This window comes from Cygnus olor, chromosome 1 (genome assembly GCF_009769625.2).
Source record: "Cygnus olor isolate bCygOlo1 chromosome 1, bCygOlo1.pri.v2, whole genome shotgun sequence".
Classification (NCBI taxonomy): Eukaryota; Metazoa; Chordata; class Aves; order Anseriformes; family Anatidae; genus Cygnus; species Cygnus olor.
Window position 1 is genome coordinate 73787692 of NC_049169.1, and position 12531 is coordinate 73800222.

The 12531-nt window shown below is 45.2% G+C and overlaps 1 protein-coding gene across 11 annotated transcripts in view; it reads right to left on the reverse strand.

Annotated features, from left to right (window-relative positions):
• The window catches only part of PRR5 (proline rich 5), a 90347-nt gene that overhangs the window by 47894 nt on the left and 29922 nt on the right, over nucleotides 1-12531 (reverse strand). For 6 of the 11 annotated variants that reach the window (XM_040564985.1, XM_040564915.1, XM_040564951.1 and 3 more), the window contains one exon: nucleotides 5228-5341. The exons of 3 other annotated variants lie outside the window; for them this stretch is intronic. In XM_040564985.1, coding sequence (XP_040420919.1) covers nucleotides 5228-5331 — 104 coding nt within the window. In that variant the 5' untranslated portion in view covers nucleotides 5332-5341. Of the gene's footprint in view, nucleotides 1-2084; nucleotides 2217-5227; nucleotides 5359-12531 lie in introns of those variants that run through there. 2 more of the 11 variants (XM_040564934.1, XM_040564975.1) reach the window with 2 other exon arrangements.

Consider the following 12531-nt stretch of genomic DNA (forward strand, 5'->3'; position numbering starts at 1 on the left):
GCCCTGTAGAATTAAGACAGAACAGCAGGTGGCTCCAGCAATATATTGCACTTTATCTATCCCTTGGTTGCCACAGATTGCAGCTGACAGCCAAAACGGAACTAAGGATAGTTGAGCAAGTTCTCACAGCAGCAAAAATCAACCCAGCAGACTAAGAAATTTCGGCTTGTTGCAGAGACTACTCATTCTGGGTTTGCCCAGTTCTCCAGAGAAGGTGGCAGGTCCAGAGCTCTGGTTCTGCCACCCAAAACATGGGGAGCGACAGCTACAGCACACACAGCTCATGCTTCCCCACAATTTGCTTTAGCAGAAAGGGATCTGGAAGGTGTAAATCCACAAAGCACAGAGTTTGACACTCACTGTTGACACTCCCAACCAGTGTAATAGCATGAGTGCCAAGACCAGGAGGGTGTGGTTTATTATTCTGATTTTTACCTGACAGAAAGCCACTGCCTGTACAGCTCGATATCATCAATGCATACATTTTGCTTGAGTCACTAGCTGACCACCAGACACCAGTGCCTTTTGTGAGTGGGAGGCTGGCTCCCTCCAGCCCTTAAATACCACCCTTGTTCTTCCACTGATGCTCCTAAGAAGGAAAAACTATAGTGATCAAAGCACTGTTTTCTGCTGGGTCAGAAACGGTTTGTCTGCACGGCTGAGGACCAACTGCAAAACTGGGCTGGACCAGGTCACAGTACCCCCAGTTCAGTATTGCATGGCAAAGCAGGTGGTGTGGCCCAAGCTTTTACTTGTGCACAGCAGGTAGGTAATTTTTGTTCTCTAAAGCAGTCACTATGTTTGTATGCAAGCAGCATGTGTAAAAATACCGCTGCATTTTTTATTCAATGTTTGTAAATTCTCCTTTTTTAAATGCTCCAGGTGAAGTTGGTGAGACAAAAAAAACAACAATACTGCATGAATAATCACTCTCTGTTAGTCATGGAGAGTTAAAGGGCAATGTTTTTGAAAGAGACTAAATAACAGGGCTCATCTTCCTTTGGACAGCATCTGGAATAGCTAATTCACAGTAACTAACCTGATAAACCCCCTTGAGGACACCCTTGCTCCAGAATAAACACTCATTTTTCTGAATTAGCTTAATCCAACCTGGGAAATCCTACTTTCAGAACAGTTTCAGTCCAACTGGACTTCCACAGGCTTTGTCCCTTTCAAAAATACGATTGCAGCTGCTAGTTCACTTATGTTTTGGAAATTTCTACCCAAGGTAAAGCAATCTGCAAAGACTGATAGGCTACAATTATGCACTAGATCATTTAACTGAAAATAAGCTGGTCTGCAAATTTTCTCTTCAAAAAGTTTTGGAGACATTAGTTCATTAACTTCACCAGCAATATACACTATTTTTAGTTATGAAGAAGTTGAGACAGACAGGTGAAGGCACTTCCCTGAGGTGCTACCAATAGTTAATATTTCTACAGAGTGTAAGACTACAGACATTTTGGCTTCCAATCATACCTGCCTTCAAACAAGTATAGACATATCTGGAGGGCTACAGGGAGCAATAATTCTTTCCCCACATACCACTTTCTGTTACTGTAATCAAGGCTAGGCATACTGCACAGCACGGTGGTGGCTTGGCAAAGTGGGAAGTCCCCTGTTCCCCTTCCCCACCCCACAGCTTGTCTCTGGCTGCACCCCGTGCACACAGAGAGGAGAGGAGAATGCTCCCAAGAGGTCTCCATCTGAAGGTTCACGAAAAAAGAAGCTTGTCCTCCTCATACAGGCAGGCATATTTCAAAATATTTCTAAATAAACACTAAATATTGGAAGAAAGAAAATTTCCCAGTAGAAGCAGTAGATAAATATGCTGGTCTGGATCTTTTTCTCCACTACAAAAGCCTCACTGTGATCTGAGAAAAACATTCACATTTAATTAGGAAATGAAATATGTTTCCTGTGACTGTCATATTACAGCAAGTTATAGTGCATATTACAAGCCTGTAAAATTACCCCAAAACCATTAAACTCCTTCTGATTCTGCATGTCTCCTTGGCTTTACTGCTGGTCTCACTACTGTAACAGGCGTCTCATCTTTGAGCTCTTCGCATTTTCATCACTACCTCATACTTCTTCAACGTTTCCGTCAACATTCCCCGTTTTCATGCAGCAAAGAGGACAGAAGTGCCTTTCACTAGAGCCACAGCAGAGCTCAGGCAGCACCAACCCCAATTAGGCAGTCTGCGCTAACTCAGTCAGAATGAAAACCTCTCGATGGATTTTATTTGCCCTGAGAGGAGCCACCCCTGGGCAGCAAGCTCAGGATTACAAACCCCATGTTTTTCAGTCCAATTGATTTAGTCAGCATTGAGCATTCATTTTTTGCCTGAAGCAGAAGGGGCGGGGTGGAAGGAACTGAAGACAATGCTAGTGAAAAAATCTAAGCTATTTTAATCCAATGCAAATTCTGTGAGCTGTAATGAAACTGTATTGTTCCACTATGTTGCTGAGGGTTGCTAGTTAACATGCAACCGGTGAGCTGCTTAACTGATCTTTTGGGGTTCATGGGAAAGCAAACTCGGAAGAGGCGGTGATATAAAGTCTGATTTGCATAGTAGTAAAGAGCAGATCAGCACCGACCTCCCTTTGATCTAGCAATGTCAAGAAGTTTTACAGCACTTTAGCTGGGAGGTGAAGGAAAAATATCAGGGAGGAAGAAACCATCCTCGCTAGCAATGAGCACTACATGCCTCCTGCAAACCCAGCCCGGTCATTAGGTTCCCTGGGTCTCTGAAAGCAACAGGCATCCTCTGCGGTGAACAGTCTCCGGGCAGAGACTGCTCTGTGCAAAGCAGAGGTGGTGGAGGGGACGGCACCAGGCAGCCAGGCTGCGATGACACAACATCTGATTTCAGAAGAGCAGCTGCATCTGTCCTTGGCAGAGACAGCCCACATTGACGTTGCAAATATCTGCGGAAGATCTTACCAGCATGGCTCCACCAGCTTGGCCATGTTCCTGTGCCTAGCCAACATCCTTGCTCCACCTCAAAGGGCTGACCTTCAGCACCACATCATCAGTCTCACATGGGGCAGGGCCTGCCAGGGGATTGCACTCTCCCACTCCCCACATCAGTTTTGGTGTACTGGGTTGAAAGCCTCTTTCAAAAGCAGATACTTGCACCCCACGCCCAGGCACAGCTGCTAACATTAAGCAAGAAACTGGCAGCATATTTAAATATAGCACAGCCAAGCTTGGTGAGAGGGAAGAGCTCTTCTGGTGTGTCTCAACTTCCTTGATCAGCGAGATCTCGTGCTCAGTACTGCACAGAATCGAACAGCACAGGCAATTCATTCACATGGAAGGACAAATATTTCCACAAGCCAATGCATGGCATGCTGGCTCTTTGTTGGGGCATTTTAATTTTGCAGAGGAAAAAGCATCCTTCCACAGCCCAATATTTTCAAACCCCACACGAGATTTCAGTGAGTCAGGGGCTCAATCTGATGAACACCAGCCCTGTCCAGGCCAGGCCCTGTTACACATGCCATGCACGCGGGCGACACAGGGAAGCTACCGTAGACAACTTCCTAACATGACTAATCCCACATCATTTCAGCCATGACTTTCCTGAGGATAAGTTCCAATTCCTCAGCCTGCAGAATACCTGACCTACAGACCAAGGCAGGCTACCAGCCTGGGTTTGTAGCTACCAGCGACACGACTACTCGCGGGCACCTGTTCCAGTAACAGCTGCAATGTGGCAGCTCTTTGGCCATTTTGATGTGACAAATACAAGTCCAGCTCACTGACTGACTGACACTTTTGTCAAGCGCTATGGCTGTCCTGCCCAAATTAGAGCTCTCCTTTTGCCCTGTCTCACTTAGTAAAACCCTTCAGTTTGGATTTCTTAGCAAATACTGGTGAGAACAAGAACATTTCCCGCTTCCAAGGAGGACTTCCAGCTGGTCCCTCAGCGCACCCCACTCTCCACTCCAACCTGCCTCCACGGTGTGCTTCCCACCAGACCTGGCAATGTTCGTCCCTGTCAGCACACCACCATGAACAAGCTTTGAGGATCCTACTCAGGCACCTCGGTTTACACCAAGCAGCAGCTTCCCTCCCTGCTGACTCCTGTGGGGCTACAGAGCAAGCAAAGCCCTAGCTGGCATGAGCCAAGGTGGCCAAATCCTGCCCTAAATATCACTGTCATCCAGACAGTGGGAGCACCTCTGGGACATTTAAATAGCACCATTTTCTGAGCAGAAATGTCGTCTCTTTCATGACTGGCACGGTTTCACTGCTTATTGTGCTGCTGGTGGTAAGCAACTAATTCATAATACAGATATGAATACACAAATCAAGGGGTGAGAGGGAAGGAAGATGTGGTATTTTAAAATTCTTTTTTTTTTTTCCACAAAACTGAAATACCTTTAAAAATGTGTCTGTAGTTCCCTAATATTTTTCTTCCTATGATTCCTCCATGTAATTATAAAACATGAATGACACTTTCCATGCTGTGACCCAGGAAATGACATTTCATTTTCAAAATAGGCAAAAGAATATAATCCCTAAAGACTTACTCATCTTTAAGAGTGTCCTTAAACGGTTGTTAAGATGCTTTCTGAATTTCTGTACTCATTCACAAGAAAAAGTTTGCGTGTTTTTTATCAAACAGTAATAAAATTCAAATGTATAAGCACAGCAAAGAAAACAATCAAGGACTAGTCTTCCCTGTCCAAAGTGCATGTGCTTACACACACACACGGACACACACAGCTTTTTGCATTCAAGTGAATAAATTGAGTACTTTATTGTATCTGTATCAATAACCAGCAATATATATAGTTATGTAGATAAAAATATATACAAATCTTAATTTTTATTAAAAAGTCAAATAAACCAAATCCCCTTTAAATGAGGATATCGAGACAGTTGCAAAGACTTATTTGTAGCTGGATCCTTTGAAATGAGCCCTTGCCCACCACAAGGAAGAGCAGGCTGAGCTATCTGCAGGCAGCACTGCTTGCTATCAGCCCTGAGAGAAAGGCTAACAGCACGGCAATAAAAGCTACCCTGGCCTTTTCCTCAAGCACACATGCCACGTAACTTACCGAGGCAGGAGCCTTGGTGTGCTGTAATCCACCCCAGCTGGGAGCGAGCTGCCCTGGGGTGCCAGCCAGCCAGAGGCTACCCGTACCTTCACTGCAGCAGTGGTGCGGGAGCGAAGGGCGACTCGGGGGGGCAGGACACTGTGCAAGACCTTACCTGTTCCAGGTAGCGTTGGAGCAGGCCCGTCGCTGCTGGGTCCCCCGCTCATCCAAGGCTGCCTGCTCTCTCTTGCCCAGATCACTGAGGCTGGGCGAACTCATGAACTTCAACCTGCGAAGAGTCCTCATGGTCAAACGTGTGTTTGCGCGTGGCGGCTACAGATACACCATCCTGTTTACACACACACACACGCAGCTGGAGCAGCAGCAGCAGCAATGCCAGCAGTTCCCTCCGTTTGCTGTTCAAAAAAGAAACTTAAAAAAAAAAGAAGAGAGAACCAGTCTCTACAGAGCACACCTCTGCCAGCAAGAAAACAAACCTTTAATCAGATCAACTCTGACGTCATAAACTGTGGTTAATAATTTCTCCAGGCCTTTTAAAAAACAAAAGTTGAACTCCCGGCTGCAGCTCAGGCACTCTGAAGGGGCCCCTTCCAACCAGCAGCTGCCCAAAGCACGAGGGCTGACCCCACCCCGTCCCTGTCCCCAGGGTCAGGGATCTGCACTCGTGCCATGGGGTGCTCCACCTGCCCTTGGACCTGCGCTTCCCCTCGGGTGTCTCTGGGGGCTCTGCCAGCACTCCTCAGCCTTGCTCTCTCTCTGCACTCATGAATGGAAATGAAACTGGAGGGCAACTGACAAAAAACACAAAACAACAAAACAAAAACTAAACCAACAACAACCACCCAAGCAACCAATACTGATGCACTGAGACTTTATTGGAAAGTTTCATAACTGCCTGTGCCCTGCCACGTTACGACACTGCACACAGGCGCTCTCACTGCCTCGCTCATACACAGACATGCACACACTCCTGTGCTCTGCTCAGGCACAGGCGTACTGTTTCTACAAAAACCTCAGGTGTCTTATCTTCAAAGGAAAATCTCTCTGACTGCAGCGCTGGAGCTGAAAGCTATGCTGCTATAAGCCCCTCGCCCATGTTAAGCTCGCTGTCACTCACTCCAGGTTCCGCTCTACATCCAGGAATGCCTTGCTCATTGGCTGCGAAGTAACATGACAAAACTGCGATCAGCTTCCTCAAAAAACAAATGGCTTGTAACAGACCAAACCAGAGCACGAGAACCGCTCTTCTATTGTTGTGGCGTTTGTCTGCAAATAGTCTGGTGGTGAAAGCTGTGAGGGCTCCTCGCAGAGTCAACTTGCAGAGAAGGGGGCTGGAATACAGCAGGACTTATTTCTTTTTCTGCTCACTTTCTATTTCCATCTGTGATAATCTGTCACCTAGATCCAGGCTGTACTTGGATTTGTTTGCATTCCAATACTATCTCAAAGCTTTCATTACTGAAGAACTGATTTTTTCACAGCGAGATCTGCCCTCTGTGCATCAGTTCTTGAAATGCTTTAATAAAAACTGATTCTTCTCACTACTCGCCAAAGCTCAGCTATGCTATGCTTATCATACATAAATATTTACTTCCCTGATTTATATTTGGTATTACCTTCATGAGAACCAGTAGCAGAACCACTTGGGAAAAAAACATCATGTTTACCTTGCACTAGTTATAGTAATAGTAGCTTTATCCAAATGCTTGGATTAGTATTAATATTGAATGTACTTCCCAACCCAAAATCTGAACTATACAAATGCATAACACAATAGAGGGTATATTCCAAAGCATTTCACTTTGGAAGGGACCTACAGCTCCAAATCTAACTTATGGACATAAGCATTGCTATCCCTGGTCTCCTCCAGATGTTTAAATCCTTCAAAAAAACAAACAACAATGCACTATGTACACAGCAACAGAAGGAAAACAAACACAACAATATATCACTGTATTCCACCGAATGAGATGGCTTCTATGGCATACAAATCAGTGACCAAAATAGATACAGCAGAACACTGCTTTGTTCAAACAGGATGAAGGGCGCTCAATTTTTGTGGATAATACAGCCAGGGAGAGCCGGGGAACACAACACAATCCAAGTTTTGCAGATAAATGTGCATCTATGCTGCTACGGGAAACAACTAGTTAGATAAACCTGTGGCAATATAATTCCATCTGATTTCATTTTCCACCCAGCTTGGTTGCTTTTCTGCTGCTCACTTGCTGTGAATTTGATAGGCCTTGCAAATGGTATTATACTGGATTAAACCTCTGGAATTTTTAACTCTTTGATTCTTTGGCAGCACCGGAGGCTTTATAAACTGCACCCTGATGATGCCGGTATGCCAGCAGCTACATAACAATGTTTCATCTGCTTTTTAAATTTTATTATTCCTCAAAATTCCCAACTTGCTAAAACGCCCAAACCCAAGGAGCTGCTGTGTCAACCTTGGATATGCAAGACAATGCTGCAAAAAGCAGTACTTGGCTTTCCCATAAAACACTGAATCCCAAGAGAAAGAAAAAAAAAATCTCTTTCTCTCTGTACGTTGAAATACTACACCTATAGAAGTCAGACTATTTTTATGCCTCCCCATCAATCTCCTTAACCAGTACTAGACACAGTGTCTACGCAAGCACAGAGCACATGGGAGAAGCAGCATTCCTGTTTCCTAAAAGATTTCTGATGGAGGTAACAGAGGGCAGGCTTTGTCTACGCTTCCTACAATTCCACCTGATCAAATGTTGACTTATGATAAAAATCAATCAGTCTCAACAAGGGTTACCTCCACCCGCAATTACAGAGCAATACTTCACACTTACATTGTGCTGTGCATCCACAGGCATCCTTGACTTCACGGCATTCATTAATTCAGACTGAACAGCTCTGGAGTACGAAGGTAAAACGCACGTCCCACACTCCAGCATTCACAGTGAAGAAGAGAAAGGTGACGTGACCTGCCTGGGCTACCTGGTGAGCGGGTGGCAGGGATGCCAAGAGAACCCAGGACCTCAAGCCACCATTCCAGCACGCTTCAGAGGGGACAATGCGGGGCCGGGGCAGCCGGAGGGCAGTGACGAAGGCTGAGCTCCTCACCAGGGCTTGCAGTACAGCCGCTCCTCCGAAGACACTTCTGAAGAGAGTTGCCGCAATCCAGTACTGCTTCGAGACCAGGGAGCTATCTGGCAGGGGCTGCTCGCTATTGGCCACCAAGAGGGGTAAGAGCACTGACCGGGCTAATTGGGAGGGAGGGGAGGGCAAGCGGGGACCCTCCATGGGCTCAGTAGCAAATACTACAAGCTTCTTAAATAGAACAACTGTGCTCAGCACATTTGCAGAGCTGAGACTGTAAAGTACTGTTACATTAACTCGTTTAACCCCACCACGCAGTACGCTGTGCTAACACTGTTTTACTCTCAAGGAATCTGCGGCTCAAAGGTTAAGTGATTTAATCAAAGCCCCACAACAATCTCAGTGTGGCAGGAAAATCCAGCCCTAGAGCCTGCTCCCTCCCTTCCCCTCCAACATCTCTCCTCATAAAAGCAGGCCTAGTCTCTACTAGAAACTGCTCTTTCATCTCTGGGCCGCACATCCCGCAGGTGACTGCAAGGTAAGTCCCTCTGCCTCCATGGTGCCGGAGATGAAGGGGGAATCCTGTATACGGGTACAGCATTCTGCTCGCCTGGAGATGCCTGCTGCCTTGAAGCCTAAAACAATGCACAAGGACATGAATACATGCTGACAATCCAAGAGGTTTTACACTATTATTACAAGGCAGTGCTAGCATACAGACCCAGGACCTTGGAGCATGCACAGCTTATGAAATAATTGCCAGGGGTAACTCTGCAGCTACCTACTGGTATGCCTGTAACGCCTGCACCGTTCCCACTGGAAGCTGGGATTGAAAGTCTGTGCTGCTGCCCCCTGCAAATGTTAAAAAATAAAATAAAATCCGGACAGAGCTCCCAAACACTCTCTTGCTTTCAAAAGAATGTGATGTGCCAAAAAAAAAAAAAAAAACCTACACTGTTTTTACTTAACATATTAATCTTCACAGTACAATTTTGCTGTCTTCTTACAAGTTTCCTGTTGACTGTGGTGAGAGGGGAAAGGAAGCAAAAAGTAATGTTCATGAGCAGGAACATGAAGATATTCACAGTTATGTGAAATTCATAATAAAGCTGCCAGTGCTGTGACTACTACAGGTCAACGTGTCTCTGGCTGTACTCTTCTGCTACTGCAAGGACAGGTTAACACTGCAGCGCAAATCGTGTAAGTGTGGGGATGCAATCAGGAAGAGAATTTGCTAGGTCAGCTTTATCCACCATAGCCTTGGCATTTAAAAAAACAACTCAATAAATATAAATTTTAACTGGGAAAAAAAAAAAAAAAAAAAAGCTAATTCACTTTGTCTTCCCCTAGTGAGAAGAAGGGAGATAGCAGAAACCCCTATGGAAATGCCGAACAGTGCATGCTCTCCAAGAGGCAATGCGCACCTATGGCAGAAAGGAGTTAAAAGCCTCCCTAGCCAAATGCACTGTAGTTTTTCATAAAACACACCACAAAATTCAGGGCATGCCTCAACATATGCCAAATCTCAGGAATTAGTCTTCTGAAAAAAAAACACACTTCTTAAAGGTGCAGCACGTCCTGCTGCCCTAGCGGGGGGGGGGGGGGGGGGGGGGGGGGGCGGGGCGCGACTGAAGGGGAGAGGGAGATGTGACCACCAGGAAAAATGTGTAAAGAGTGGAGGGGGAAATGAAGTCGCAAACCTTATGACTCACCAATTCCTTTGCTACAATAGCCACATAAAGCTCTTTTATCATCAGAAAACAAAGGATAAAGAGAATAAAGGAAGTATGAAACCACACAGGGTCTATTTGCACCCTTCCCCCTCCATCCCACTCACACTGCAACCTCTGGAGATACAGAAAATCTCAAGGACAATTTCTGCCTGGCATTTATTGAGGCTGGTTATAGGATAGCCTTGGTTTTGCTAGCTATTTATTTTGGCCCTAACCACAGCCCCACACTGATTTATAGGAGGGCACCTATAAGGTGGCCTTACTGGGCTGCCTCCCCAACCTTCACCAACGGAGCCCCTCTTAAGACAGAGCTAGGACTTCTGCTCTTCAGCTGCCCACAAGACACACACAGGGTTTCTTTGTATTTTACCTTGTTAGAAAGAAGAAGTGCTAGAAGACAGTATCTCTCCTACCTAAACAAGCAGGAGAAGGCAACCCCTCAGAACAGCCCTTTGACTATTGCTAGAAAGGGATGTCCTGCCTCCCTTGCCATTTTTGCAGCAACACCCACAAGCGCAGTCCATCCTACAAAATTTCAGACCCAACTCGCAGGCAGCCACAGCTGCTGCAGTTCCACTGCCTGCCTTGGAGATAGACCAATTTCCATCAACTAAGGACACCATAATCATTACAACCTGTGGAGGATCAGGGCACATTTCCTAGGTATTCCCATAACAGTTTTGTTCAGCATGTGGCAGAGCAGCATGAACATGCCTAAGAGACTTCCTCAGCAGACATAGAGACCTGCATGTGAGTAAAGGACTACAGCAACCACCACCGTCCGTTTTCTTCTCAAAGACTGGCCAAAAGTCTGCTGGACATTTCTCATCTGCTTACTGACTGTTTGATCCTCTCAGTGTCCTCACCTTGATCCCTTCCTGCTCTTGTTCCTCTTGTTCTTGTGCTCCCTCTTCCTTTTTTTTTTTTTTTTGGCTTTCTTGGTTAGCTAACTCCTCAGGAGAAGGCATGGGAAAAGAAAAAGGAGACCAAAACACTGTGGTACTAAGACAGTGTTGCAAACCACTCTTCAGCTGGCTCCAAGAGAACCAAGTCTTTGACAGGTCATGAATCTAGCAATACCTAGCAATATATCTAGCAATCTATCTAGCAATCTAGCAATATACAGACCATCCACACAGCATCCATGAAACCTCTTTGCCAGCAGAAGTTTTCAGTTTACAGAGCACAACATAAGCAGTTCTTAAAATACAGTAGATAGCTAAATCTTTTATCCTTGTCCTTCATGAAATAGAAAATAGGAGACAATTAGGATAGGAATAGGCCCATTATACCCCCTTCCAAAAATATCAGGTTTTACATCAAAAGGCAATTCCCTCAGCTCACATGGTTCCTCATTACCTCCATACAGGCTCTGGGAATCAAAGATAGCACAGTGATCCAAATGAGTACAATGGTTACACTGGAGGAGGTGAGAATCAACGCTCTGGGTTACAGGACCTGTGCCAGTATTGCCTTCCATTCACAGCACCACCAGGGAAGGAGGTGGGCTTCCAAGAATCAGGCATGCCCCGTGCCAGGTTTCACTGTTGCCCACTCACCAAATTCACAACCCATTGCAAACAACTCAGTTTGCACATCATACAAACTCCAAGGCAAGCACACGGCTTGGCTTTTAAATGAAGACAGGCCTGCAACTGCGATTTAGAAACTGAGGTCTCAGAGTTCTGATCAATAAGCAAATCAAGTGTTTAAAATACTTTGTGTTTTTATTACAAGATCACGAGATAGTGAAAAACTAATCTTACAAAATAACCGAGCTCATAACGCACATGACTTTTTTCTTCCTGAGCTCTATGCAAATTCTTTCCTCAATTGCCTATCTTGCATCATTTTTAATTGGATCCCAGAACACCATGACCTTGATGCAGCAGCTACAGTATCTCAGTGCTGTCTTCTACAGTTCTATATGGTACAGTGCCTTCCAAATCTTTGAACCCTGGGAGATCAGAACTGTGTGCTGTGCAGTGCTATTTTTCTTATATCCAAACATTTTTGATTCAAGGTCTTCCAAGAAGGCTCTGATTGCCTTGGAAGGTCACCAAGATAAAGAACCCACTTTGGTAACTAGCTGAGTTTCTAATCAACTGCACTGGTGGCCAGCTGTTAGTTACAAGTGATATCCTGGCTTTACTATTAGTGTATAAGAATATGAGCATGGCTGGAAACATGAAGCATGCCTTGAGATTACTGCCACCTCCTGTGCATAAGTCAGGGAGGTCACTTCAGCACTGAGCAAAGCAAGAGACAACTCTGCAAATTCAAGGGATCTTTGACTCTGGTGGTACTACACTGCTGTTACTTGAATGGTCCTATAGCTCTCTGGAACAAATCTCATAGCCCTGTAAAAGTCACAAAAGCCTAGCCTTCAATACAAAGGGATTCTTTGAAAAAAAAAATTATCTTTCTCCCTTAGCATCATGAGAATATATTTTCTTGAGCGGAAAAACTGCCAGAGAGGTTTTTGAGATAATCCAAAACTGTAACATCTCACTGTGTAGTCGGACTCTGTACTGTTTAGCTTGGTGGACCTTTCACAAGGAACTGAAAAATGGTGACCTTCTGCAACCTTTTCATATACACATGCTGAAACAGTCCCTGCAGACTAAGATACTGGGCAATGGAAACA